Source organism: Lemur catta, chromosome 10 (assembly GCF_020740605.2).
Source record: "Lemur catta isolate mLemCat1 chromosome 10, mLemCat1.pri, whole genome shotgun sequence".
NCBI classification, from domain to species: Eukaryota; Metazoa; Chordata; class Mammalia; order Primates; family Lemuridae; genus Lemur; species Lemur catta.
The window spans coordinates 2,904,917-2,929,749 of NC_059137.1; the positions used below are offsets into that span (position 1 = coordinate 2,904,917).

The 24,833-nt window shown below is 64.8% G+C and overlaps 1 protein-coding gene across 4 annotated transcripts in view; it reads left to right on the forward strand.

Annotated features, from left to right (window-relative positions):
* Positions 1–24,833, forward strand: part of RXRA (retinoid X receptor alpha) — a 100,579-nt gene that overhangs the window by 58,127 nt on the left and 17,619 nt on the right. For 3 of the 4 annotated variants that reach the window (XM_045562288.1, XM_045562284.1, XM_045562287.1), the window contains exons 2-5: positions 10,520–10,782; positions 16,726–16,876; positions 17,384–17,563; positions 24,387–24,556. In XM_045562288.1, coding sequence (XP_045418244.1) covers positions 10,520–10,782; positions 16,726–16,876; positions 17,384–17,563; positions 24,387–24,556 — 764 coding nt within the window. Of the gene's footprint in view, positions 1–9,943; positions 10,107–10,519; positions 10,783–16,725; positions 16,877–17,383; positions 17,564–24,386; positions 24,557–24,833 lie in introns of those variants that run through there. The other variant, XM_045562285.1, reaches the window with a different exon arrangement.

A 24,833-nucleotide genomic window follows, 5' to 3' on the forward strand; every position in this document is an offset into this window, starting at 1 on the left:
CCAGGAGCCCTGCCAGGCCTTCTAGAGGTGAGCGTCCCTCCAGGTCCCTGGGCTGGTGTCCATCCCCCAAGGTGAGCGTCATTGCTGGAACTCACAGGGCCCAGGGTGTCTGGTGTGCCTGGCCACCCTGGTGGCTGAGGGGTGACATGTATTGGGGGCATGAGGGGCAGGGAGCTGGGGCTCTGGGCTTGGAAGCACCCGCCCCTGAGCCCTGGTTTCCCCTCTCCAGGTTGAGGACAGCTCTCTCTGGTTGTGACACTTCCGTGAGCTCGTGTAGTAAATGTTGGCCTGGTGTGCACGTGGAGTGGGTATCTGGGCCGCGGCAGCCACTGCCTAGAGCATCTTTTATCACTGTAGAGACTGTGTTTTTAGGGAAACTTGACCATCACCTGGGACAGCAGTGCTGGCCGGGCCCTGGGGTCAGAGTCTCCGTTTGCAGAGGTGAAGGCTGGGAGGATGTCACACAGCAGCTGGTCACAGTTCCCAGCTTCCTGGGGCCTGTCCCTTTCATCACACTCCATCTGTGGCCCTGCTTCCTGCCACAGGGTTTCCACTGGGCCCTGGACTTGACTCCCACCTAACCTTGGCCTCTGCCCCAGGCAGCCCTTTCTGGTCTGTCGGGCAGGGGCATGGCCCAGCCATCGGGTGGCAGTTGGGTTGGTCTGCCTGCCATGCCCAGGGAAGGGGACTCCGTGCACAAGCCTTGGGGCTGGAAAGCAGCTGTTGGGACTCTGTGGGGGTGACTGGCATCTTTCTGGGTGGGTGGCCCTGAGCCCGCCTCGTCCCTCTACCCCCTGGCAGGGGCTCTTTTCTGGGAACCTGCTGAGGGAGCGTGACTGGGTGGTTCTGGCCCCGAGGCCCCAGCACTGGGCGCTGCCTGTCTCTGCACTTTCCTGACTCCCTCCTTGGTGCTGGCTGGCTGGGCCAGGCCCTCTTCACCTCTGGGTCCCTGGGATGAGTGAGTGACCTTGTCCCCCAGCCATCTCTGGGGGTGATGTGGAGTGTTTGCCAGTAAAATCAGATGCCTTGGCATGCTCCTAAAAGGGCTGGAGTCAGATTTGGGGGCCATGGTCCTAGATTTGGGGGCCCTGGTCCAGGCTCCCTGGGGTCAGGACTCTATTCTGCAGTCGCCGCACATGATGGCCGTGTGGCTTGCACCTGGGGATGAGCCTCGTTTGGGTGCATGGAAGGACAGCACTTGGAGTGGGAGCTGGCCCTGGGCCTGGCATCAGGTGGGCGTCAGAGTCCCACAGCCACTGGCCAGTCACTGTAGTCCTCCCACCCTGCCCGACCTCCTTGGGACAGGCTTCCTAAAAACCTGGCTCTGCCCTACACTGGGACCTGGCATCAAGGGGAAGAGGGTGTGACGGTAGGGAATGGGCATTTCCTGAGCCAGTGTTTGGGGCATCTGTACCAAGAGCCAGCAGGGAAGCATGTACACGGCAGGCTCTGCAACCTGTTAGCAGCTGTGAGTGGTCCTGGGGTCTTCCCCCTGCACAACACAGGGTGGTGAGGGGGTCACGACACAGCCGGGGGCTGGCAGGGGTCTAGCCTGCACCTCCCAGCTGTCCTGTGCCCCCCGTGGCTCCCTTCCCCAACCCATTTCTCTGAGCTGTGAAGAATTTGGGAGTGGATGTAGCTTTGGGTCTCAGTTTCCTCATCTGTGCCATGGTGGTTCGGGCACCGCAGCGCCTACCGCGCCCCTGGTCAGTGGCCACTGTGGGCATCTGGCAGAGCCACGCTGGCCCAGTGAGTGGTGACAGCAACTGCTGCAAGCATCAGGGGAAGGTGTGAGGCCTGTGGCCACAGCCCCCATGGACCATGGGCTTCTAAGGGGAGTGGGCACGAAGGGGTGGCTTCCTGCAAAGACCCTGGCCCCAGTGCCCCAGTGTGTGGGTGTCTTTGCTCCTCAGCTTTCTGAGTGCTCCTGGGGGGGCTGGTCACGGGGAGACCCTCTTCTTCCTGGCCATGCTTCCCACTTCCCTCACTGTGGTAGGGCTCCAGCTGCACTGGCCACCACGGGGTTCAACCACAGTACCTCCAGGATGTATGCGTGGGCTGGCAAGGGCTGCTGTCAGCCTGGGCACCATTTCCTGTTCCTCCTGCCCCTGGCCAGCACCCAACTTGCTCAGTATGGCCAAGAAAACCTGGAACATTATTTCTTTATCCCTTTGCCACTTACGGCAAAACACATTAACCTCTCAGAGCTTCAGCCTCACTTCTGCGCGGTGGAGGAGGGCAAGGGGTTGCTCAGGTGATGATGGTGATGTGCGGTGTTGATGGTGTGGTGGTGGTGATATTGATGGTGGTGATATGATGATGGTGGTAATGTGATGATGGTGATGGTAGTAATGATGATGGTGGTGGTGATAGTGTTGATGGTAGTGGTGTTCGTGGTGATGGTGATGTTGATGGTTGTGGTGGTGATCGTGATGATGGTGGTGATGGTGATGATGGTGGTGATGGTGTTCGTGATGGTGATGATGGTGGTGATGGTGGTGGTGGTGGTGGTAGTGGCATTGGTGATGTTGGTGATGATGGTGTTGATGGTGATGGTGGTGGTGGTGGTGAGGGTGAATCTGATGGTGATGATGGTGGTGATGATGGTGTTGATGGTGGTGGTGGTGGTGAGGGTGAATCTGATGGTGATGATGATGGTGATGATGGTGATGGTGGTGATGGTGAATCTGATGGTGATGGTGGTGATGGTGATGATGGTGGTGATGGTGATGATGATGATGGTGGTGGTGATGGTGGTGGTGGTGATGGTGATGATGGTAGTGTTGATGGTGGTGATGGTGGTGATGGTGGTGATGGTGGTGATGATGATGATGGTGGTGATGATGATGGTGGTGATGGTGGTGATGATGGTGGTGATGGTGATGATGGTGATGGTGATGGTGAATCTGATGGTGATGATGGTGGTGATGATGATGGTGGTGATGATGGTGGTGGTGGTGGTGATGATGGTGGTGGTGGTGATGGTGATGATGGTGATGGTGGTGATGGTGATGATGGTGGTGATGGTGATGATGGTGGTGGTGGTGATGATGATGGTGGTGGTGGTGATGGTGGTGGTGGTGGTGATGATGGTGGTGGTGGTGATGGTGATGATGGTGGTGGTGGTGATGGTGGTGATGGTGATGATGATGGTGATGGTGATGATGGTGGTGGTGGTGATGGTGATGATGGTGGTGATGGTGATGATGGTGGTGATGGTGATGATGGTGGTGATGGTGGTGGTGATGGTGGTGATGGTGGTGATGGTGATGGTGGTGGTGATGATGGTGATGATGGTGGTGATGGTGGTGGTGATGGTGGTGATGGTGATGATGGTGGTGATGGTGATGATGGTGGTGATGGTGATGATGGTGATGATGGTGGTGATGGTGGTGGTGATGGTGGTGATGGTGATGATGATGATGGTGGTGGTGATGGTGATGATGGTGATGATGATGGTGGTGGTGGTGATGGTACAGAGGTGTTAGTCATCGAGTGCTTGCTGGATGCCTTCACAGACATTGCCCTACCCTGAGCTTTTTATCAAGAGCAATTTCACTGGGCCCTTTGGGCCTTGGTGGGGCCTGTCTCCAAGAGAGGCATAGTAAGGGGTGAGCCCTGTGCGCTGGGAGTTTGAGGTCAGTCAGGGCTGAAGGGCCTTGGTTTCTCCTGGCTGCGACTTGGAGAAGGCCAAGGTGTGTGAGTCACCCTTCCTTGTTCTCATGTCCTGGAAGTTGTGGGGTCTCTGCAGGGGGGGTCCTGCAGGTCTGGGTTGTCCTTGCCTTTGCATCTGTTTCCCTGGGGACCGGGCTGCCTGGCCAGTCTTGCCTGCATGCTGCGTGCCCTCCCATGGCAGGACCAGAGTTCTCAGGTAGCACCCTGGGCCCCTTGTCCTCACTTCACGCCCCCTCACTGCCTGTGTCTGCCAAGCCCCCGCTGTGAGCCGGCCGCTGCTCCCACATCAGGGGAACTGGGCATGTCCCCGCCACGGAGCCCTCCTGGGCTGGAAGGGCAGAGGGGAGGGTGTTGACTTCTAGGACGGAGAGCCCAGTGCGTGGCTCCTCCTGGGGTGAGGTGTCAGGGAGTTAAGACCCTGCTTTCTCCTGATTTGTACAGGGGTTGGTGCCCATAAAGGTGGCTTTGGCATTCAGAATCCTTGAGGGTCTCGTGGTCAAATGGAACCTGTGCTAGAGCTCATGGAAGCATTGTCCACACAGGGGTCCCGAGTGCTGACCCTCCCTGGCTCACCTGGGCTTGCTCTCGAGGCCTGGACGCCTCAGGCTCGTGGGGAAGCATCGGTCTCCTTCTGAGCCCTGGGAGGGGCCTGACCGTGCCGGGTCCACAGCCTCTGGTCCCTCCTCACTCCCCCACGTCCTCAGGGCTGGTGGGATTGTGGTGTTGTGTCTAGCACAGGACTTAATCTCTATCCCTTGCTCAGCACAGTTCTGCCTGTCCCTTGGTGTCCACCCCACCTTCCCTCCTGGCCCACTGGCCAGCCACGGGGACAGGTGATTGTGGTAGGGCCCTTCCCACCTGGGCCCCTGGGGCTCCCTGTCTGTGTCAGGTGTGGGGCAGGGCTGCACATGGGAGCCGTGCTTTGGCGCAGGTTAGCGGTGGGCTCCGTGGGGCCCGTGGGGGAGGAAGCCCCTGTTGGGCACTCGGGCCGACAGCCCTTAGAGCCACTGCTGGTGGGAGCTGGTGGGAGCCGGAATGAGGGTGATGCCCGCCTCAGGGTACGGTGCCCCATCCTTCGTCTTGCTTCTCCAGTGCCTGGGCAGGTCCGGCCACCCCAGGCTCAGAGTGGCAGCCTGAGTCCTGGTGCCTGCAGCTGGTGGACCCGGCTGGGGGAGTGGCCTCCCGGCGGCCTCCTGGTGTTGTGTTCGTCGTTCGCCCACTGGACCCAGCTTTGGGCCTCCAGGCTCTTGTTGGGGAGAGGCTCGAGTTTCTCCTGACCACCCGGGAGGATCAGGCTGGCTCTGTGTTCTCAGCGGGGACTGAGATTTGGGTCCAGTGCTGTTGGTTAGGGTAAGGGCAGGGTGACCCCAGAAGAGCTGAAATTCCAGCCCAGGCCCCCTGAGCTGTAAGCCCACAGTGGGCAGGAGGCAGCGGGTGGGCCATGCTCCTGGTCTGGGGGTGACAGGTCCTGAGTCTCCGCCTGCCCTCCGCAGGGAGGTGGGAAGCAGGCACAGGCGGGGGCTGAGAGCCCACCCTGCTGTGTGCTTATGGGGCCCATTCCTCTGGGCGGCACGGCAGCCTCTGGAAGGGGAAACCGAGGGTTACTCGTTCAGGGTCCCTTAGCCAGGGAGTGGTGGGCCTGCCCCGAGGGTGGGCGGGAGCCCATTCTTACCACGGCCAGCCCTCCCGAGTTGCAGCCCGTGTGCCCACCCTGCCCGGTTCCTGAGGACCCCTCACCTGGTGGGGCCGTGGGCGCTTCCTTTCTCCTCCCCCCTATTCTAACCACCCTCAGCTTCCCCCCAAACCCCGACGCGCCGTGGTCCTGCCACGTCCCCGTCAGTCCCTGCCAGCGCTGCCACTTCTCCCTCCCCCAGCGGGCAGGGAAGCAGTACTTCCGGAAGGTGGGGGCTGGAGGTGGGCGTCCAGGAAGCTCTGGGGGCCTCGAGCCGCCTGCCACAGGGTTTCGGTTCCGGGGGGGTCCCCAGGCAGGGTGCAGAGGTGCTGGCTCAGCACGTAGGCTTCCTCGCTCTGGGCTTCCCCCGACCGCCCGCACTTCTCTGCTCCTGGGCCCCCACCTCCATGCCATCTTGTGTGCCCCGCCTTGAAGCCCCAAGGTTCTGCCATCCCCCCCCCCCCAGCTTCCTGCAGGGCTCACTGTGCCCGGGATCGGACCTCAGTGTCCTCTTTTGCCCATCCGCACATGTGGCCTGCTCCCCCGCCCCGGCCGTCAGCCTGCTTGGACCCTGCCATTTTTGCTGCTGCCGAGTCCAGAGGCCCGTCGAGGAGCCTTGAGCCGCCTCTCCAAGACCTGTGCCTTCTCTGGCTGCCCAAGAAGGCTCGTCCCCGCCCCAGCCGCAGTCAGGCTGGCATTTCCTGTCACCTCCTCTGCCTCCCCCGCCTGCCAGGCAGAGGCCAGAGGAGAGTTGGTGGGGGTTCCCAGGCTTCCTGCCAGGGGTTCCGGGGAGTAGGAGGTCCTGGTGCACGTTCCAGAGGAAACCCCTGCAGCTCAGGGACTTTGTTTGATAGGGATGTCTCTTCCCTCTTTCTGAAAGAGCTTTGGGGACACAAGTGTCCCTGGGGTCATTGCTGGGCAGTGGTTGTAGCTGCTGCTTGCATACAGTCATGAGGGGAAGCTCACCCACCTCACGGAGCAGCCTGTGCCTTGTCGGGCAGCAGTAGTGATGAGAACGTTGTTTATTTCGCCTTTACTAAATGTAATTTTCAGCTCCCAACACCCCAGATCTGCCCTCTGGGGCCCAGGGAGCTGTTCTGCGCCTGCCCTGGGTGCCAGGTATTCCAGGGCATTCTATCTCTGCCTCGTGGTTTCTGCTGCTGGCCTGCAGGTGTTGCATTTTAGAGTCGGCTTTGTGCCAAGGGTGAAATCGCTCCACCACCTTTTCCATGCAGCCTTCCTGGACTGAAATCTAGCTGCCTAGGGAGGTGCCTTTGCCCATGTGGGGGCTGCTGGGGGATCTCCCCTGCCTGAATTGGGGCCTGCTCTTCTCTCTTTGTCTGTCACTGGAGGTCCTGTGACCGGGGCCAGAGTCCCGTGTCACACTGGCTGCTGCTGGTGCTGAAGGGGCCTGGTGGGTATAAGGGGTGTGAGGTTCTGGGATCGTGGGCCTCGTGTGTCACAGGTGCTGAGGTTCCCAGACTCAGGGATTTGATTCTGTCACCCAGGGCCTGTTGCTCGCCACCCCTCTGTGCTGGGATGGCCGTGTGGCTACCAGCTCGAGGTTGAGTCAGGGGTGTCTGAGGCTGGCCCGAGGGAGCCCCCAGGGCCGCGCCACACCCCACGGGAGGGAACAGGGAGGATCAGATGCACCAGTGGAGACCAGCAGGTGACAGCCCTGAACTCCAGAGTGTGACTTTTTAAGAGAAAGGCCTTATCGTGGCGGCCTATCAGGGGTGGGGATGGATGGAAAAGGCGGGGCCGGCATGTGGACAGGGCCTTTTGCTGCAAGTAGAGGATGTTTAGGCGTTTTTTGCCTTTTCTTTTTAACATTCCCTTCCTGGCCAGAAAGCGTCTCTCTCCAGAAGACTCCAGAAAACACGCCCAGCCCATTGTCACGGGGCTCTGGGAAGGTGTCCACTGTGGATGTTCTGTGTAAACAGGAAGAGCCCTGGAGTGGGGGCCTGGGGGCAGCGGGCCATGCGAGGGGGCATTGCTGGGTGGCCGAGGGGGCATTGCTGGGTGGCCAGGAGCCGGGAGCCCCCCGGAGCGGTTGCTGGACTGGGCCTGCCCCACTAGGCTGGGGGCGGGGGCGTGCCTGAGGAGCCGGGGCTCCACCCCCGTCTGGGAGCCACACCCACAGGCTGGCGGGTTGGGGGCTCCCTCCCTGTTTTCTCCCCGACCCCTCCTGGCCCTCTCTGACCAGTTTCCTCCCCCACCTAACTGGCTCCCTTTGCTCAGGGGTTTCAAACTTGAGCCAGTACAGGCAGTGTCTTGGAGGCCGGGAAAGAGTTGGGGCCTCCCTCCCTTCCTCCCTCTCTTGCCTCTTTCCCTCCTTCCCTCCCTCCATCCTTCTGGCTGGAGCTTTCTCCTGCCGCTCCTCCTCTTCCTGCCAGGGAGAGCAAGCGAGCGACACCAGCCAGCCCAGCTGCGCGGCCGGCGCTGTGTGCAGCCCTGTGCGGCTGCAGCTACGTGAGCTGGCGGCTCATGGCTGGGAAACGCCTTTCACTCCCCGGCCCGCCCCTGCGGCAGGAGTGCTCCCTTGTGGGTGGGCACAGCTGGCCCGCAGCGGAATCCCCTCTCCCGGGTCTGGGCTGGCGCTTCTGTCCTGGGGACAGCTGGCTTAAGGCGACAACCCTGCAGCCCCCTGCAGCCCTCCTGTGGTTGTGCCCCAGCAGGGGCTGGGGGAGGGGAAGCCGGGAGAGTCCAGCAGCGACTTATCTCCCGGCCTTCACATCCCCGTCCTGTCCTCAGAGGCCAGGAGGAAAGGTGGCTGCACCAGGGGCGGCCAGGGCCTCAGGGTCAGGCCACTCCCAGCCTGGCTTCTGCATGGCCCTGCAGTTCGGGGCCCGGCCTGACGCAGCCTCCCCTGGGTGGGTGCCCACAGGGCTGCCCTTGCCCTTCTCTGGCGGGGACAATTGCACGGCCACTTGGTGCAGAGTCAGCCTCGCGTTCCTGTCCCTTCTGCCCCAGGTCAGCGGGCTGCTTCTCAGGACTGGGCTGAAGGGGAGGGCCCAGCCCCGGGTAGCCGCACGGACTCCGATTCTGTAGAGGGGTGTGCCGCCTGCGTTTCCCGATGAGGAAACTGAGGCCTAGAAAGGGAGGAAACGGGCTCAGGTGTCCCCATCCAGGGGCAGGTGAAGGTGGGGGGAGGCATTCCCAGCATCCTGGCAGTGCCCTGGTGGCCCGGGAGTGGCTGCAGTGTTCTGGGATTGTGCCGTCGGGTGGTTCTGACAGTCCCAAGGACGCAGTGACGTCAGGGCTGTGAAGGCGTTTCACAGACTCAGGTGACACACTCTCCTGCCGCCTCCTCTCAGCCCCTCGCTGCTCCTTCCGCGGCCTTCTCCACCTATGGATTCTGCCTCCACGTGGACACGTTTACGTGTGGGTCCCGCGTCCTCCTCCGCCGGGAGCCTGACGGCTAATGGGGCTGATGTGTGGCCCCGATCGTCACCAGTGGGTGCCGCCAACATCGGGTTCTAGAACCCCATAAGTTTGCATTTTCAACCTCAGTGAAATGGTTTATTCCCAGTTTTGTGAACCGGCAAGGTTGCCCGTGGGCACAGAGGCTCGTTTGCTGGTGGAGTCCGTACTTGGGATGCGAGTGTGGCCAGGCTGGGCCACCTGCTGTGGACCCGTTCGTGGAGGGTGCCTGGCAGAAGGTGGCTTCCGGGCTTCTTCCTGCCCCCGCTGGGAAGGGCTGCGACGGAGGCAGCGTGGGAATGGCGACGCTCCCGGACAGCGGGTTGGCCTCTGGGCTGGTGCTAGCACAGGTGCTGGGCTCACCTGAGCTGTGGGGCGGAGGCAGGTCCCGTGCCAGTCCTAGCTGTGTTGGCAGTGGTATCCTGAGATCCTTTGCACAGGCGGCAAATGCTGGTGCCCTGCACGGGGTGCCTTCCCGCCAGCCTGGCGCTCAGCGAGTGCCCGGACATGGCTGCCCGGGGGCTGGAGGTGAAGCCTTCCTGAGGCTGTTGAGGGGTGCACCAGGGTGTGTCCCCCACCGGGGCATGTGCGTTCAGTCATAGCTGCTCCATGTGCCCGTGGTCCTGCCCTGCTCCTCAGAAGCCGTGTGATCTCGGGGCGGGAAGGGCCGTGGTGCCACACTGCAGGTGGGAGGCGAGGCCAGCGAGGGAGGGGACTGCCCAGAGCGCCCAGCCTGCGGGAGGAGGCCTGGGGCGGAGCGGGCTGTGCCCCTGGCCACCTGTGGGGCTCCTGATGTTTTCCCGGTGGTCTGACCAGCTGTGGGCAGTGGAGTCACCCTGGGGGGCCTCCCTCCGTCAGGGTGGGGTGGGGGCCTCATTAAGCGCTTGCTGGGGGCTTTGAAATCGCTGAGATGAAAGGTTGGATTTTGGGAGGCCCAGCTTCTCCGGGCCTCTGTGGGCTGCCCTCCGCGCCTGGCACACACCTGGGCCTCTCCACGTGGCCACCCAGAAGCTCCCCACCCACATGGGAAGTGTCAGGTGCCCCCACCCACATTTCTGGTCCCCTCCTGCCCCTGGGGCCCCATGAGACCAAACAGACCCCAGACCACGGAATCTCGGCTGCCACTGCCGTGGTACCTGAGCAGGCCCTGGTGGTGCGGCCTGGCAGTTAGGGCTGCCGACTGTGGAGTGGGTCGGCTTAGGAGCCAGGCCTGGCTCTGCCACGGCAGCTCCGAGGACGCAGGGCCTTGCTTCTCCCACCCGTAGAATGGATAAGAACAGCGCTTACGTGCTCTGACCCCGTGCCTGCACCCCTGCCGAGGCCAGGCCGGCTCCTGGTGCGTAGTAGGTGCTCTGAGAACATCAGCCCTTGTCACTCTCGTTATCACTCCCCGGCCTTCACGTCCACCCCCTGCGGGGATGGCAGAGGGGCTGTCCAGTCCTGGCCACGGCGGAGGTGGGCGGGCCCAGATGGGCATCTTGGGGTACACCAATGGCAGCCCCTGCCTCGGGCCCAGCCTAACACCCGGGCCAGGTGGGGGATGGTACCTTGGGGAGGAGCTCCGGGCACCCCCGGCCTGGCCTGGTGTCGGGGTGCCATCTGGACCGGTGGAGTCACTCTGGGGGTGCCGGGGTCTTCCTGTGGGCCTGTCTGCAGCCTGAGGGGAGCAGGCAGTTGGTGTGGGTTGTGGAGGGGTCCACCCTGACCGCCTGCTCTGACCCTGCTCTCCTGTGGATTCTTGTCTTGCAGACTTCTCCACCCAGGTGAACTCCTCGTCCCTCAACTCCCCGCCGGGAAGAGGCTCCATGGCTGCCCCCTCCTTGCACCCCGCCCTGGGACCTGGCATCGGCTCCTCGCTGGGCTCCCCGGGGCAGCTGCACTCGCCCATCAGCACCCTGAGCTCGCCCATCAACGGCATGGGCCCGCCCTTCTCGGTCATCAGCTCCCCCATGGGCCACTCCATGTCAGTGCCCACCACGCCCACCCTGGGCTTCGGCACGGGCAGCCCCCAGGTGAGTGTGGGGCTGGGGCTGGAATGGGACAGGCAGGGGAAGGCCCTGGGTGGGGCTGTGGGCTACGAGGCAGTATGGCCACAGCATCTTGCGGACCCTTGGTGAAGGTGCCCGTCCTTTCTGCTTTGACCCGTGGGAGACGGCACCTTGGGAAGCCATGTGCCCAGAGGAGGTTTGGGCCCAGGTCTGGTGGGCTCCTGGGCCTAGACCCCTCAGGGTTGGCAGCTGAGCTTCCTTGCAGCTGGTCCCCTGCCCTGGCAGGGCCCCTCCTGTGCGGGAGGGCTGGGGGCTCCCCGCTTCCACGACCAGGGAGCTCTGCAGGGTGGGGACTCTGCTGTCCTTGGGCCTGCTGCCCTCCCTGGGAGCCCTGTGCCCACGTGGGCCTGGCTCCTTCCCTCCTGGTCTCTGCTCACACCTGTGCTAATGGTCTCAGTGCCCCACGCCCCCAGGAAGGGGTGTCCAGGCTCAGTGCAGGTGCCACCCTCCTTGGATGCCAGGCCTCAGGCCTGGGTGGCAGTGGGTGCTCAGTGTCCTCAGCTCTGTGGATGCCTGGTTGTCTGTCGGGCTCGGGGACCTGCTCTATGGCTTCTCTAGCTTGGTCTGGCTGTTCGGTTTGTTTCTGGGTCAGGAACCAGCTAGAGCCTGGCAGGGCCTGGCACGGCCCAGGTCTCGCTGTGGGGACCCTGGGGCCTGGCCCACTCCCTTCTCCCTCAGGGAAGACACCCTGAGTTGAGTACCTCTGCGTCCCTGGCCTGGGAGGGCTGCAGGGCGGAGCTGGTGGGTTTCTACCTGGCTGGCGGGAGCCCCTGTGTCTCCCCCAGGCCCTTCCTCTCTCGGGAACTCTGTTTTTCCCAAAATAGGCAGGGGCACCCTTGTCCTGCTTTGGGTTTCTGGGTCTGGGTTTGGCCGTTTGTCCCCCGATAGGTGAAGGCTCCTTGGCAAAGGGCTTCGGTGCCCTCTCGGGACGGCCCATCGGGGAGGGACTCGCAGTGGCAGCACCCGCCGGAGTCACACAGCTGGCAGCACCTGTCCTGTCCTGCGGACTCCCAAGGCCCCACTGCCTGCTGAGCTGCTGCTCCTGGTGCAGGACTGGGGATGGCTGGGGTCGGAGCCAGCCCACCGTCACGCACCTGGGCCTGTTCAGAGCTGGCCTTGGGCCTCCCGAGCCCCCCTGGGAATCTCAGTCTTTCTAGGCCACCCCGTCACAGCCCCTCTTCCCTGGCACATGTGCAGAAGAGCTGGGCCCCTGCCCAGGAACATGCTGCTCTCTGTCCCTGTCACATCACCTGGCCTCCCGGAAGCAAGCAGAATGCTGTGGTGCCGGCGTGAGGGCGGCCCCAGCGGCCTTCCTGGGCCTGGCCGTGTTATTTTTGGCGTAGCTGCCCTGCCCCCACTCTCGCTGGCTGCAGGGTGCCACACAGCGGGAGGGCAGTCGAGGACTCGGAGTCGGCCGGCCCCTGCCTGTCCCTTGGCCCGCTGGCTGGCACCTGCTGGCTCTCAGAGCACCATGCGGCTGCTTGCTGGGCCCCCAGGCCGGCTGCCTGCCCTGGACACCCAGCGGTCCGTGCACAGCAGGAGCCTGGGTGTCTGGGTCTCCGTTGCGGGGCAGAGCCACAGCTGTGCAGGGGCCTGTGCCCCAGGGTGCCCACCCGAGGGTGAAGAGATGCTCCCAGCAGCCTTGGGGTGCCCTGTGAGCAAGTGTCCCCGGCCCCCTTGAGGGTAGCAAGGGGCCCAGGGGTGGGCGAGGGGGGTGGGACCCCGTGTGGCCCAGACGTTCCCCACTGTCCTGCCGTCGGCCCTGCCCCCACGTGCGGGGTGGCCAGTCTGCCGTGGTCTGAGGCCCGCGCTTGGCCTTAGGTTCCCCACCACCCACGGCGGCTTCCCTGGGAGCCGAATCCATCGTGGGCTTCAGCAGTTTGTCTTGGAAACCTGGGGTTCCTCATTCATGGGAGTGTGAGTAGAGTTTGGGGGGGCGGATGTGCCCCCACCCACAGCCCCAAAACCACAACCGCAAAGTCAGAGTTCCTGGAGCCAGCGAGGCCCTCTGACTTCTGCTGTTGTCGGGGAGGGCCTGGCCCTCGGCCGCGCTCTGTCTGCTCAAGTCCGCAGCCAGGAAGGGCCGTCGGCATCACCGAGCGAGGGCCCCTGGACCCCTCCCGGCAGGGGGATGGAAGTCTGGGGGCTTCTGGGTGGAGCCAGGCCAGTTCTCAGCCCGTGGCTCCTCACCCTCTGATCGGGGTCGGGGTCTGGGGGGAGGGGGCTCCAGCAGGGCAGGGCTCAGGGGAGGGTCCCACAGTGGCCCAGAGGTCTCCTGCCTGTATCTGGCTCACCAGGGGTGTGTAGTGGGTACTGGCCGGGTACTGGCCGAGGGGACGGTGCCAGCTCCCATGTGGGGAGGGCTTCCTGAGTGCCCAGTGTGGTGCTAGGCGCAGAGTTAAGGCCTTTGAACTCCAGCAAAGCCTCCCGGCAGGGCCCCCGTGCTGTCTGCTCGAGGAAGCGTGCACGTGAGGCTCAGGGCGCATGATGGGTGGCACTGATGCCAGGCACTTGCTGGCCCGGGAGCGGAGCCGGAAGGGAATGTGGAGGGGGCGGTCTGCTCCTGCCTGGGTGGACAGGGGAGGCCCACAGTGGGCTTGGAGGTGGTGGGCCTTCCAGCGCGGGGGCTAGTGGAGGGGTCTGCAGGGGCTCGGGAAGGAAGGGCGTGGTGGGCGTGTGGGGAAGGAGGGGGTAGATGGGCAGGAGACCGGGTGGGGCATCCAGGAGGTGGGAACCGAAATAGGTGCCAAGGATATGAAAGGGGAAATGGGAGGCCGGGCGTGGTGGCTCACGCCTGTAATCCTAGCTCTGGGAGGCCGAGGCGGGTGGATCGCTCGAGGTCAGGAGTTCGAGACCAGCCTGAGCAAGAGTGAGACCCCGTCTCTACCAAAAATAGAAAGAAATTATCTGGCCAACTAAAAATATATATACAAAAAAATTAGCCGGGCATGGTGGCGCATGCCTGTAGTCCCAGCTACTCGGGAGGCTGAGGCAGTAGGATCGCTTAAGCCCAGGAGTCTGAGGTTGCTGTGAGCTAGGCTGATGCCACGGCACTCACTCTAGCCTGGGCAACAAAGTGAGACTCTGTCTCAAAAAAAAAAAAAAAAAGAAAGGGGAAATGGGATGGACCCCACCCTGGCCACGCATGGAGTCTTCGGGGCTCCAGCGAAAGCCGTCAGTGTCCTGGGTCTCCTGGGAGGAGGACGTGCGGGAGGAGTGCCGGGTAGATGCTGGTGAGGCCGCTGGGGAGGGTGCGCTGGTGCAGAACGAGGCCCCAGGGCTGCCCTGAGCTCACTTCTGGGGCTGGAAGGGCAGGAGGAATGTCCAAGGCGATGCCTGGTTTCCCGTCTCCCTGCTCTGCTCAGCCCTGCTGTGGCAGCCACCCCCAGGCCATCTGCTTGTGCAGCCCAGGGGGGCAAAGTGGGCACCCCAGCCCCTGCTTCACTCTCCCCAGACCCTTTAGGCTCGCCGTGTTCAGCCTGGGAGCTGGCTTGGCCACAGCACAGGCTCTGGGGGAGTGTGACTGTCTGCTCTGTCCCCTCCTGCCTGGAGCCCCCTTCCCTGAACAGGGCGGCTCTGGCTCCACCTCAGTTTGCCTAGGACACGTACCAGGCCCAAAGGCCTGCACCTGGGGGGCCGGGAGAGAGCAGGTGCCCCCTACCCACCCTCTGTGGCTTGGGGCGACCACAGAAAGAGGAAATGCGTGAGTTCCTCTCTGAGGTGCTGCCAGGAGATCTGGTCCTGCAGAGCTGTGGCCTGGGCTTCCGCGGTGCAGGGACGGCTGGTGGCCGGGGAGGGGGCTCTTGTGCCCAGCCCAGCCCGAGGGCCTCCAGCTCAGACGTCCTCAGTGCCTCCCCGCCGTTAGGGCACACGGTGCTGGTGTCCCGTGTTTCCTGCCATTGGCCGCTGCTGCCACCCTGTCTCTGATCTGACCCATCTGGCTGCCCCGACCTTTCTTTCTCCAAACCGTCGTTTAGTTTCTCCCCCTCTGGACATTGGTGTGGGCAGCCCTCTGCCTGGGATGCCCCTGCCACCCTCCCAGGCCCCAGGCCGTCTCCTGGAGGCTCGAGTGCTCGTTGCAGCTGCGGTTTCCTGGCCGTGTAAGTCGGTGGTCACGGAGCACGTGTTGCCTGCGAGCATGCTCCGAGCCCTGCCCTTGGATCTGTTCATCTGCGTCCTCGCGTCAGCCCCCAGCAGGAGACACGGACGGGCCAGTTCTGCAGACAGGGAGCTCAGGCCTGGAATGATTAGATAATTTCTCCAATGTCACAAGCTAATGGAGGAGGCAGAATCGTCTGGTTAGATAGCGACTGGCCCTTCTGTGTCTTCCCGGGCCTCAGGGTCACCAGTGGGCCCTGGCGGGCTGGGCAGGGCCTGTTCCCTGGTGCCTCCCGGTGTCCGTGCCCGGGTAGGGTGCGCTGGGCGCTTAGTGAACAGCGTGCAGCAGCGGGTGGGCCCGAGGAACACATGCTGCTCCCCTGCTGAGCGGTTCTGGGCAAGCCCATCCCCCTTGAGGCCTCAGTTTCCCCTTCTGCAGCATGTGGGATTGTAGACTAAGTCATCACCTGCTAACTCGGGGAGGACTGAGCTCCGCCCCACCCTGCCGCTCAGCGCTGTGCGACCTGGGCCCCCCCTTTCCTGGGTTGCAGTGTCTGCATCTGGGGCCCCGGGGTTTTCCAGGCAGGGAGAAGCGGGTGTGCGCAGACATCCGGTACTTTCTCCTGGCCCTTCTTAGTTCCCGATCTCCTGCCTGCAGATGACAACACGGGGGGCATTTGCCACCCTGCTCTGCGGTGGGACGCCCCCACTGCCCGGTGCACTGAGCTGTCAGGGCAGGCCGTGGCTTCGCTGCAGCCCACCTGGGGCCCCCGGGCTGAGCACCCTTGCAGAGCCTCGCAGCCCACCGGGCGGACGGAGGAAGGGCCCGGAACCCACACCTGGCTGGGGCTGGGAGAGTCGTTCTGGCACTGGGGCTCTGTGCAAGGAGGTTTGGGGTGGTTTCTGCTTTGCTCGCTCTGGTACCAAGCGCTTCCTGTCCCGTGAGAAAGGGGGATGGGATCTGGGGCCGGGAAGGAAGGAAGGAGAGGCGACTCCTGCGCAGAGGAGGTGGCAGGGTTTGCAGAAGTGGAGCTGGGGCGGGACAGGCTGGCTGGCGGGCGCAGTGGGAAGTGCCTCTGGGCCCTCCGCTGACTGCAGAGCAGGGTGGAGGCAGAGGAACCAAAACTGCTGTGTCATTGCACGCTGCAGCTGTTGCCAGGGTGACCGGGTGAGTTTCCCACGCCTGCCGCTGCAGGGGAGGGGCCTGTGCAGAGGCCAGTGGTGTTCCTGCCACCTGGTGCCCGAGGGGGCGTCCCTCCCCTCTCCTGTCACGTGACCAGAGACCCTGACCCTGGCCTGCAGTGTACTAGGGGACACGTGTGGCTCTGGGGGACCCAGCTCTGCCCACCCTTGCTGGGGCTGGGCCTCGCTGTCCTCATCTGTGGGCTGGGTCCCCCAAGTTTCTGCCACACTCTGTCCAGGGAGCCCCCACACGGGCTGGGCACAGACGAGGGGCTCAGTCATGGGAGGTGGCTCTTACTTAGGTGGCGACGGGCAGGCATGAGCAGGGCGCTCCCGTGTGGGGTGGGGGCTGTGCCAGGTGGTCCTGTGAGGAGGCCTGGGGTCGGCTGTGGGAGGGCGACCCCTGCGGGAGTTGGGCCCAGGCATGCAGCTGGCGCTCAGCAGAGCCCCGCCCTGCCCTCCTGGGGACAGTGGCCCTGCCGCTCTGCAGCTGTGTGGCCGGGGGCGCGGACCGCTGTGGCCTTGGCGTCTCTCCGTAAAGGGGTAGAGCGGCCCAGATGCACCTTCCATGCATAGTTGTGGGGGTGGCAGGACGTGCTGCCCCCTGACCCCCCTGTCCCTCCGCAGCTCAGCTCGCCCATGAACCCTGCCAGCAGCAGTGAGGATGTCAAGCCCCCCCTGGGCCTCAATGGCGTCCTCAAGGTCCCCGCCCACCCCTCAGGAAACATGGCGTCCTTCACCAAGCACATCTGCGCCATCTGCGGGGACCGCTCCTCAGGTAGGGCCACCGCGGGCACACGAGCTGGGGTGCGGGGAGACAGGGCCAGTCCCTCTGTCCACCCTGTGGTGCCGCCAGCCCACACCGTACTCTCTGGTGTCTTGTGTCCCCGAGACTGTGGTGGGAGGCCAGGTGGGCAGGGCTGCGGCTGCCGAGAGGAGGCAGCTGTTGGCAGTGACGACAGAGAGGTGCTCAGGGCTCTTCTCAGGGTCGTGCTGGGCCTGGGGCCCCCGCGTGATGCCACTCAGCAGCCTGACAGGGAAGAAGGACGCCCGGCCTCTCGCAGGGCGCCAGCTCGGACCCACAGAGCCTGTGCCTTGCCGGGCCGGGATTCAGCCCTCGGCTTCCTGACCCCTCGGGTGGAGCCGGAGGCCGAGCCACTGCTCGGAGGAGCAGGGGCCCAGGCCGGTGCCTGGAGACCTCGAGGGCCCTCCTCGGGGCCACCGAAGCCTGGCTCAGCAGGACGTGGGGCGGTGGCCACTCACCAGCCCTGCCACCGCCCTGCAGGCAAGCACTACGGGGTGTACAGCTGCGAGGGCTGCAAGGGCTTCTTCAAGCGGACCGTGCGCAAGGACCTGACCTACACCTGCCGCGACAACAAGGACTGCTTGATTGACAAGCGACAGCGGAACCGGTGCCAGTACTGCCGCTACCAGAAGTGCCTGGCCATGGGCATGAAGCGGGAAGGTAGGCTGCAAGCGCGGGGTGGGGACGGAGGGTGGAGGGGTGTCCAGACTCTCTCCCCCAGTCGGACCCACGAGGCCTCCGTGTGTCCCGGCTTCCCTGGCATCCTCAGAGTCCAGCCCTGGGCTTTGCAGCTGGTGGGCTGCTTTGCATACCTCTGGTGACGGGGCGCTCACTCTCTGCAGAGTTGGCAGTGGCCCCCCCATGGGAGGTGATGGCTGACCTGCCTGGTGGCCCCCAGGCCTGTGCTCTCAAGGCTGGGACCCACAGAGCCTGTGTGCGTGGGGGTCGGTTAGCATCAGGGGCCTGGGTGGGAGGCACCTTGCTTTTCTCTTTTGAGGCAGGGGCCTCGCAGGGCCAACTGAGGCCTGGCTCGGTGCCAGCCCCTCGCCTCCCAGTCACATCTTCACTGAGCTCCTGCAGCGTGCCAGGCCGTGGGGACAGGCACTGATCAGACAGAGCCCCTGTGAGGGTGCCGTGGGCTGGCCCGGCGCGTGGCTGCGGGAGACGGACGCCAGGAAGCGAGTGGTCCAGACGGAAGCGCAGCAGGGACTGAGGCAGGAGGGGATTTGGGGGTGAGGAAAGGAAGCAGGCCAGGCCGTGGGAGCCCAGGACAAGGGGGTGCATGTGGGGCAGCCATGCAGCAAGGGGACGGCCAAGGAGGCCCTCGGGGGTGGCTGTTTGGGTTTGGGGGCCTCCAGACACCGTTGGATTTTCCTGAGCCTGTTGGATGCTAGGGGTCGTCCTGCCTCTGCTTCCTCTTGCGGCCACCTCCAGTCCCCCTCGCCGGGCACCTGGTGACATCCAGGCCCTTGGGCAGCAGGACTTGAGCCTCAGGCTCTTGGAGTTTTGTTCCGTTTTATTGACAAAGTATTTTGTGTGTGGGATAGTTGGCAGGGAAGGCCACTCGGGAGGCGTGGAAACCAGCCAGCTGTCCAGCCAGACCTGGTCTGAGCCCTCGACCCGACGTGCGGTGTGGCCCTCCGGCCCTGGCTGTCGGGAGACCTCGGCTGCCCCTGCTGAGTGGTCCCTTGTCATTCTTTAGTTTGACGCCTGCTGGTCTCTGAGAGGGTCCCTGGGTCACAGTTTTTGCGCACGTTTGGGGTGCGCCGGGCCCTGGGCCTGTGGGGCTGGAGGTGCTGTCTGGGGTGGGGTTGCGGGTCTGTCCCCGAAGCACTGCAGGACCCTCCCTCCTTCCTCTGCTGGGGCTGCTGTGGTGCCTTGTGGGGGTGCGTGTCCCACCCCCTTCCCGCCAGCCCCGATGGGGTCCCTGAGCTGGACCCGAGCCCGTGTCTCACCATCGGGGGCATCCTGAGTGGTGGCCTGGTGCTGCAGTTTTTGTTCTGTCTCATTTGTGGTGCCTGCTCAGCCTCAGGTCCTTGTTGAGAAACCAAAACCTCAGCGGGGCCCGGGCTCCGGCAGACTCCCTCCCTCGAGCTGCGGGGTCAGTGTGGAGTCCCTGTCCCCGCAGAGCTGAGCCACCCGCCGGGCTGGTGTGGACTGTGCCTCTTCTGACTGGGAGGTTTGTTTCATGGAGTGCGTGGAGCTCCTTCATGCCCACCCTTGCCATGCTGGTCGGGAAACTGAGGCCCAGGGGGTTCAGGCGTTTTTCAAGGTCACATGCTGGGCTGGAATCCCGGCCTCGGGCTTCTGCCCAGACCTCATTCCTTTTGCCAGCGAGAGGGCAGAGGAGCGTGTGCCCAGCCAGGGGGCATGGCCCGGCACAGTTCTTCTGGGTGCCCCGAGTAGTTGTATGCAGGGGGCGTGCTGGGGGGTGAGGGTGGCATTGCCCCTGAAAGATGGAGACTTGGCATGGGCAAGTGTGTGGTGGGCAGAACAGGGTGTGCCCAGGCGTGGAGACTGGCCTGTCCTGGGGTGGAGGCCCGAGGTTTGGCCAGCAGGGGTGGTGGGGCCCCAAGGCCTGGGGGATGACACCCCCATCCCATCCAGCGGAACTGTAGTCCAGAGCTGGGGGACCTTGCCCTCCCTCACGCTCACTGTGCCCGGGTCTCGGTAGGAGCTCGCTGTGTGTTGGGCCACACTGGGCACCCACTGCCTGTTCCACGCACACACTCTCGGTCGCCCCCTGCCTCACACATGGAGAAACGGGGTGCAGAGAGGGAGACCTTGGGGTGGTCTCAGGGCCAGTGCAGGGTGGGACTGGGCCACTCCGCAGTCTGCCCGACCCAGAGTCCCTGGGTCCCGCTTCAGCCTCACCCCTGCCCGTCTGTCTGGGAGGGAAGCCTGGTGCTGCGGCCCGTCCGCTTGGCAGCACGAGGCCCGTGGGACCTGATTTACGGGCGGGAGATAAATACCTGATCCCGCCAAGGGACCCACCTCCCCTGTGTCTCCAGCTGGATTTATGAGTCACGAATGTGCAGTAAAAGCTCCTACCGAGCCCTCGTGCCCCCAACACACAACCACAAAGCTTGGCCCCACCAACTGTCGAGGGTGATTCTTCGTGGGCGGCAAGGAGGGGCGAGGCCCCCGTGCCAAACGGGCGCTGCCGCCCCAGCCCTGTGCTCGTGCGCATGGGGGCCTCTTCCTGCCCCCCGGGTGCGTGGGCTGCACGGTAAGGAAGCGACGGGGGCCCAGTGCAGCCCAGGTGCCCGCCCTGCAGAGACGCCCACCACTGGATGAGTGGCTGGGTGGGCTTGGGAGGTGTGTCCCCAGCCCTGCCTGCGCCTGAGTGCTGGGCAGTGGCCCTCGGCCCCAGACCGGTCCTGGAGCACAGAGCTCTTCCCCTCTCCCCTCTCGGGCAAATCAGTGCAAGGAGGGCTCCCTGGCAGAGGTGGGCAGGGCTGCTGGCTGTGTGGGTTGGGCAGCTCGGCAGGGGGGGGTGCCCATGGGGCCAGGTTTGCCCACCCAGGGTGCCCTTGGCCCAGAGCATGGAGGATGGGGGCTGTTCTAGGTGCCAGGCCCCTGGTGGGCAGCTGCACCCTGGAAACTGAGGCTGGGCTGGTGCTGGAGCTGGCTGCCCGCGGGTGCACAGGTCTCCCTGTGGGAGGGGCCTGCCGTGGCTCCGGGGCAGATGGGGTCCCCACCCCTGCCTGCCCAGCTAATGAGGGATGCCACAGCCATAGCATCTCCTGTTGGGCAACAGCAGGGCCTGCACACACAAGCAGCCGGGAGGGACTCGTTCCGCAGCATTCCCGGGGCTGGGGGGTGGGCAGAGGCCAGTGGGTGGGAAATGCCACGGTGGGGCCCTGGCCCTCTGCCAGGCCGAGCCTGGGCCTGTTGGCTGAAGTGGGCGGTGGCAGGGCTCGGGGGCCAGCAGGCGCGCCCCGTCTGATGGGGGAGACAGGCCTCACTCTTGGGGGTTCCTGGTGTGCTGGGAGAGATCTGGCTCCCACCTGGGGGGCACTGGCCCAGACTGGAGCAGCCACCCACTGCCCCCCGGCCCTGCTTCCTTCCTCCTCCCCCAGGAAGGCCACTCCCCGTTTCCTTCCTGCCTGCCTTTGCTGCCTGCGCCCCGTCCCCGTCTCTGAAGACCTGGGGTGCGGAAACAGCAGTGTCTGGCATGCGTGTGCGTGTGTGTGTGCCTGTGTGCACGCACGTGCACAGACGTAGGTGACACCACGGGTCTCTGCTGGGGGCGGAAAGCCCGGCTGGCTCCCAGTGCTGGCCATGACCCTGGGCAAGCAACTTGCCTCTCTGAGCCCCCCGTTCCCGCCTCTCTGCCGCGGGGCCGTCGGCAGGGTCCCCCCACGGGCTTGTGGGAGGAAGTGGCGGAGGGCAGCGCCGTGCGTGGCTGGGGGTGGGGTTGCAGAGCGGTGGCCCCGGCGTGCGTGTGTGCGTGTGTGCGTGCACAGTTCCGTGCTCGGACGCCTCGTCCTAGGTTGAGTCCCCTGAGGCAAGGAAGGCCACCGCCCTGGTCGGAGGCTCCAGCTGGGCCTCCATTGCTGTGGCCTTAAGGAGAGTAGGGTGGGCCAGAGCGATGTGTGGGGATTCAGTCCTGCCTGTCCTGGGCCCAGCCCTGGGCCACACACGGACGGAGCAGAGGAGCCCAGGTGCCGGCCCCTGAGCCGCCCGCCTTCCCTGCAGACCCCTCCTTCCTGCCTGGCCCCGGGGCTGCGGCTGGAGACGCCCCACTCAGGCCGAGGGGCTGCTTGTGCCAGCGTGTGGCGGGCGATGTCAGGGCCCTGTTATGCCAGGGGAGTAGCCGGCCAGGGGTGGGGTGGCTGAGGCCGAGGGCTGGGGCCAGTGCAGGAGTGCGGCCTGCTCCTGGGCCTGCCCTCCCCTGCGTCCCTCCGGGTGCCCCCTCCGTCCCCGCCCCGCCCGCCACACTCTCCGCGAGGATAACCAGGCCGGTATTTACAGACGCCTCCCGCCCGAGGCTTCCCGGCGCCAGTGGAACGTAAGTCAAACACGGCTGTGTCTGGAAGGTGACTGAGCTGGCAGAACTATCGCCGGCTCCCTCCTCCCCTCCGCCGTCTATAAATAAAACGATAATGTTTGTAATGATGCTGCTCTGAGCTGCTGGGCCTTTCACAGCTTCAAAGTGCTTCACAAAACATTCGCTAATTAATTCTTGGCGCCCTGGCGGAGGAGGCAGGTGCTGCTGAGCACCCAGCCCCCAGCTGCAGGTGCCCGGGGGTAACTGGCAGGAGCCCCTCCCTCGGGCCACCCTCGTCCGGGGCTCCCCGTGCCCTGGGACTGTCTTTGAGTGTGAGAAAATCCCTGGAACCCGGCCAGGGTAAGAGGAGCAGGGGCATGTGGCCAGGTGGCTGCGGTGACAAAGCTCTGAGCGTCTCGAGGCATCCAGTGTGCAGGTGTCTCCTTGCGGCTCCGTCCTGCGGGCAGATGCTGTTGCTCTCCTGTGACAGATGAGGCTGGGGCACAGAGAGGTTAGGGGCTTGCCCAGGGCCACACAGGGGGCAGCAGGCTTTGGGACCGGGGCTGTCCGGTCTAGAGCCTGCAGCTTTAAGCTGTTCACTGTCCTGAGAGCTCAGCCATGCCCCTGTGGCTCTCTGACCTCAGTTTCCCCACCAGGTGAGATGAAGCAATTGAGCTACAGTGTACCTCTCAGCTGTGTCCTGGCACTGGGGCTGTAGAGTGTTGCGCAGAGCCCTCAGGGTCTCAGAGACGTGGGTCCTGGTGGCCCTGGTGCTGGCCGAGGGACCAGCCGAGCCGGTGCCTCCCGTGCAGTGGGCTGCTCAGCGTCGGGGTCGGCTGTCCTGGCCCACGACCGTGTACAGCGGGTGACTTGAGGAGTGACCCTGCCCCAGAAAAACACTGCCTGGTGGAGGGGCTGTGGGTGCCCAGCTGTGGGGGCTGGAGCCTTTGCGGGCCCCTCACTGTCTTCCTGCCAACCCTCAGGTCCCTGCCCGGCCCCCACCTGCTGCCTGGCTTTCCGGAAGAGCAGGCCTGCGGAAGGCGACCGGAGACCCCCGCCTGGCTCCCTGGAGCACAGACGGGGCTCCTGAGTCCGTCCCTGAGTCTCGCTGTGAGGTGGGAAGTCCCTCGCTGCAGCCAGTGGGGCCCGCGGGTGCAGGTAGCACGAGGTGGCTGAGGGGCATCTGTGCAGGGCTGCTGCGGAGCTGTGGGCGGCTTTAAGGGAACCAGGCAGGGCTGGGGGACCCCAGGGCCAGCACAGTGGGGAACCCTTGCACCCCGGGCCTGGGGGAGTGAGGGAAGGGAGTGCACCAGAGGCGTGGATGCCCCTTCCGCCCTCGCCCTCGTGCCTCCTGCCGTTCCTCGCAGCTGCCACACCCATCCGGGAGGTGGGGGCAGCCCCCAGCTCAGGCCTCAAAGCCAGGACCAGGGAGGTCTCTTGAAACTGGCACCTTCGAGGACCTGAGGCTGCTGGACCCCTGGAGGGGCCAGCAGGCGCACAGCACAGGCCCCACCCCTGGCCCTCGGCCCCACCCCAGGCCCCGACCAGGAAACGGAGGGGCGTGAGCTGTGGGAAGGACGGGGCCTGTGTCCGTGTCCTGGGCCGATGAGCTGTGGAGGGAGGCATTTCTAGGGGCGAGTGGGGAGGTGGGGTGTGGGCTGGAGACCCCCAGCACCGTCACATTCCTGGCTCTGCCGTTCCCTTGCTTGGACAAGTCGCTCTGTCTGTCTGAGCCTCGGTTTCCTCCTCTGTAACGTGGGGTCATGGAAGTGCTTACCCCGCGAGGCTCTGGGCGGAGGTCTGGGCAGCGGAGGAAGGAGGCAGTGGGGCGGGGGCCAGAGCCCCAGCTCAGGGCCGTTGCTTGGGGCCAGGACTAGCCGCTGTGTGGTGCATAGCCGGCGGAGCAGGGTGGACGGCCCCCAGGCCTTGAGGCACCAGGGAGATGGGGAAGCAGCTCCCACTTGGTCCAGGTGTGGCTGGGGTGGGGCTGCTGTCCCCACTCTTTGGCAGAGCTCAGCATCACAGGGGACATAGGGGTCTGAGGTGCTGGACTTCGTGCTTGCCCAGGTGTGACTCTGAACTTCCAAAGGCCCCCAGATGTGTCCCCTGCACTGGCTCTTCACCAGCACGGGTGCCCTGTTCCTCCTCAGGAGCCGGCTGTGCTCTGGCGCTGGGCCTTTGCACATGCCGAGCCTTTGTTCCGTCATTACCTCCTCTTCCAGTCTCATCACCACTTCTTCCAGGAAGCCTTCCTGGCTCTTCCTGACTCCATAGCCCATTGAAACCTTCTCATTTCATGTTGGGGTCCCTGGCGAGCTGTCAGCTCCGTTCTCAGAACACACGGCCAGAGGGGCCAGGCGTGGGGCAGAGGTGGGCTGGGGTCTGGTTGGGGCATCTCCCGTGCGGCGCTGGGGGGGACCCTGCCCATGGCAGCCCTTCCCGAGCTGCTGGCCCGGCGGCGTGGGGCTGACCGGACCTCCCCGTGGGCAGCCGTGCAGGAGGAGCGGCAGCGCGGCAAGGAGCGGAGCGAGAGCGAGGTGGAGTCCACGAGCAGCGCCAGCGAGGACATGCCGGTGGAGAAGATCCTGGAGGCGGAGCTGGCCGTGGAGCCCAAGACCGGGGCCTGCGTGGAGGCGAACACGGGGCTGCACCCCAGCTCGGTGAGTCGGTGCCGCGCGGGCAGGAGCCCCCCCGGCCTGCCTCCCTCCCTCCTCACGCTCTCGCCGCCCGAGCAGCCAGTGAGCTGGCGGGTCCTGGGGTGGGGCTGGGGCCCTCGGCTGCCCCGGCCGGCCTGGCGCACCTCCTGGGGGCCACGCGGGGGGGTCCTCCTCAGCCCAGCCACGTCCAGGTCCTCCGCGGGGTCGGGGCCCAGGAGTGGGCTCCAGCCCTGCACCTGCTCCCTCTGCACCGTGGCTGACTCTGCTGGGGCCTCGGCCC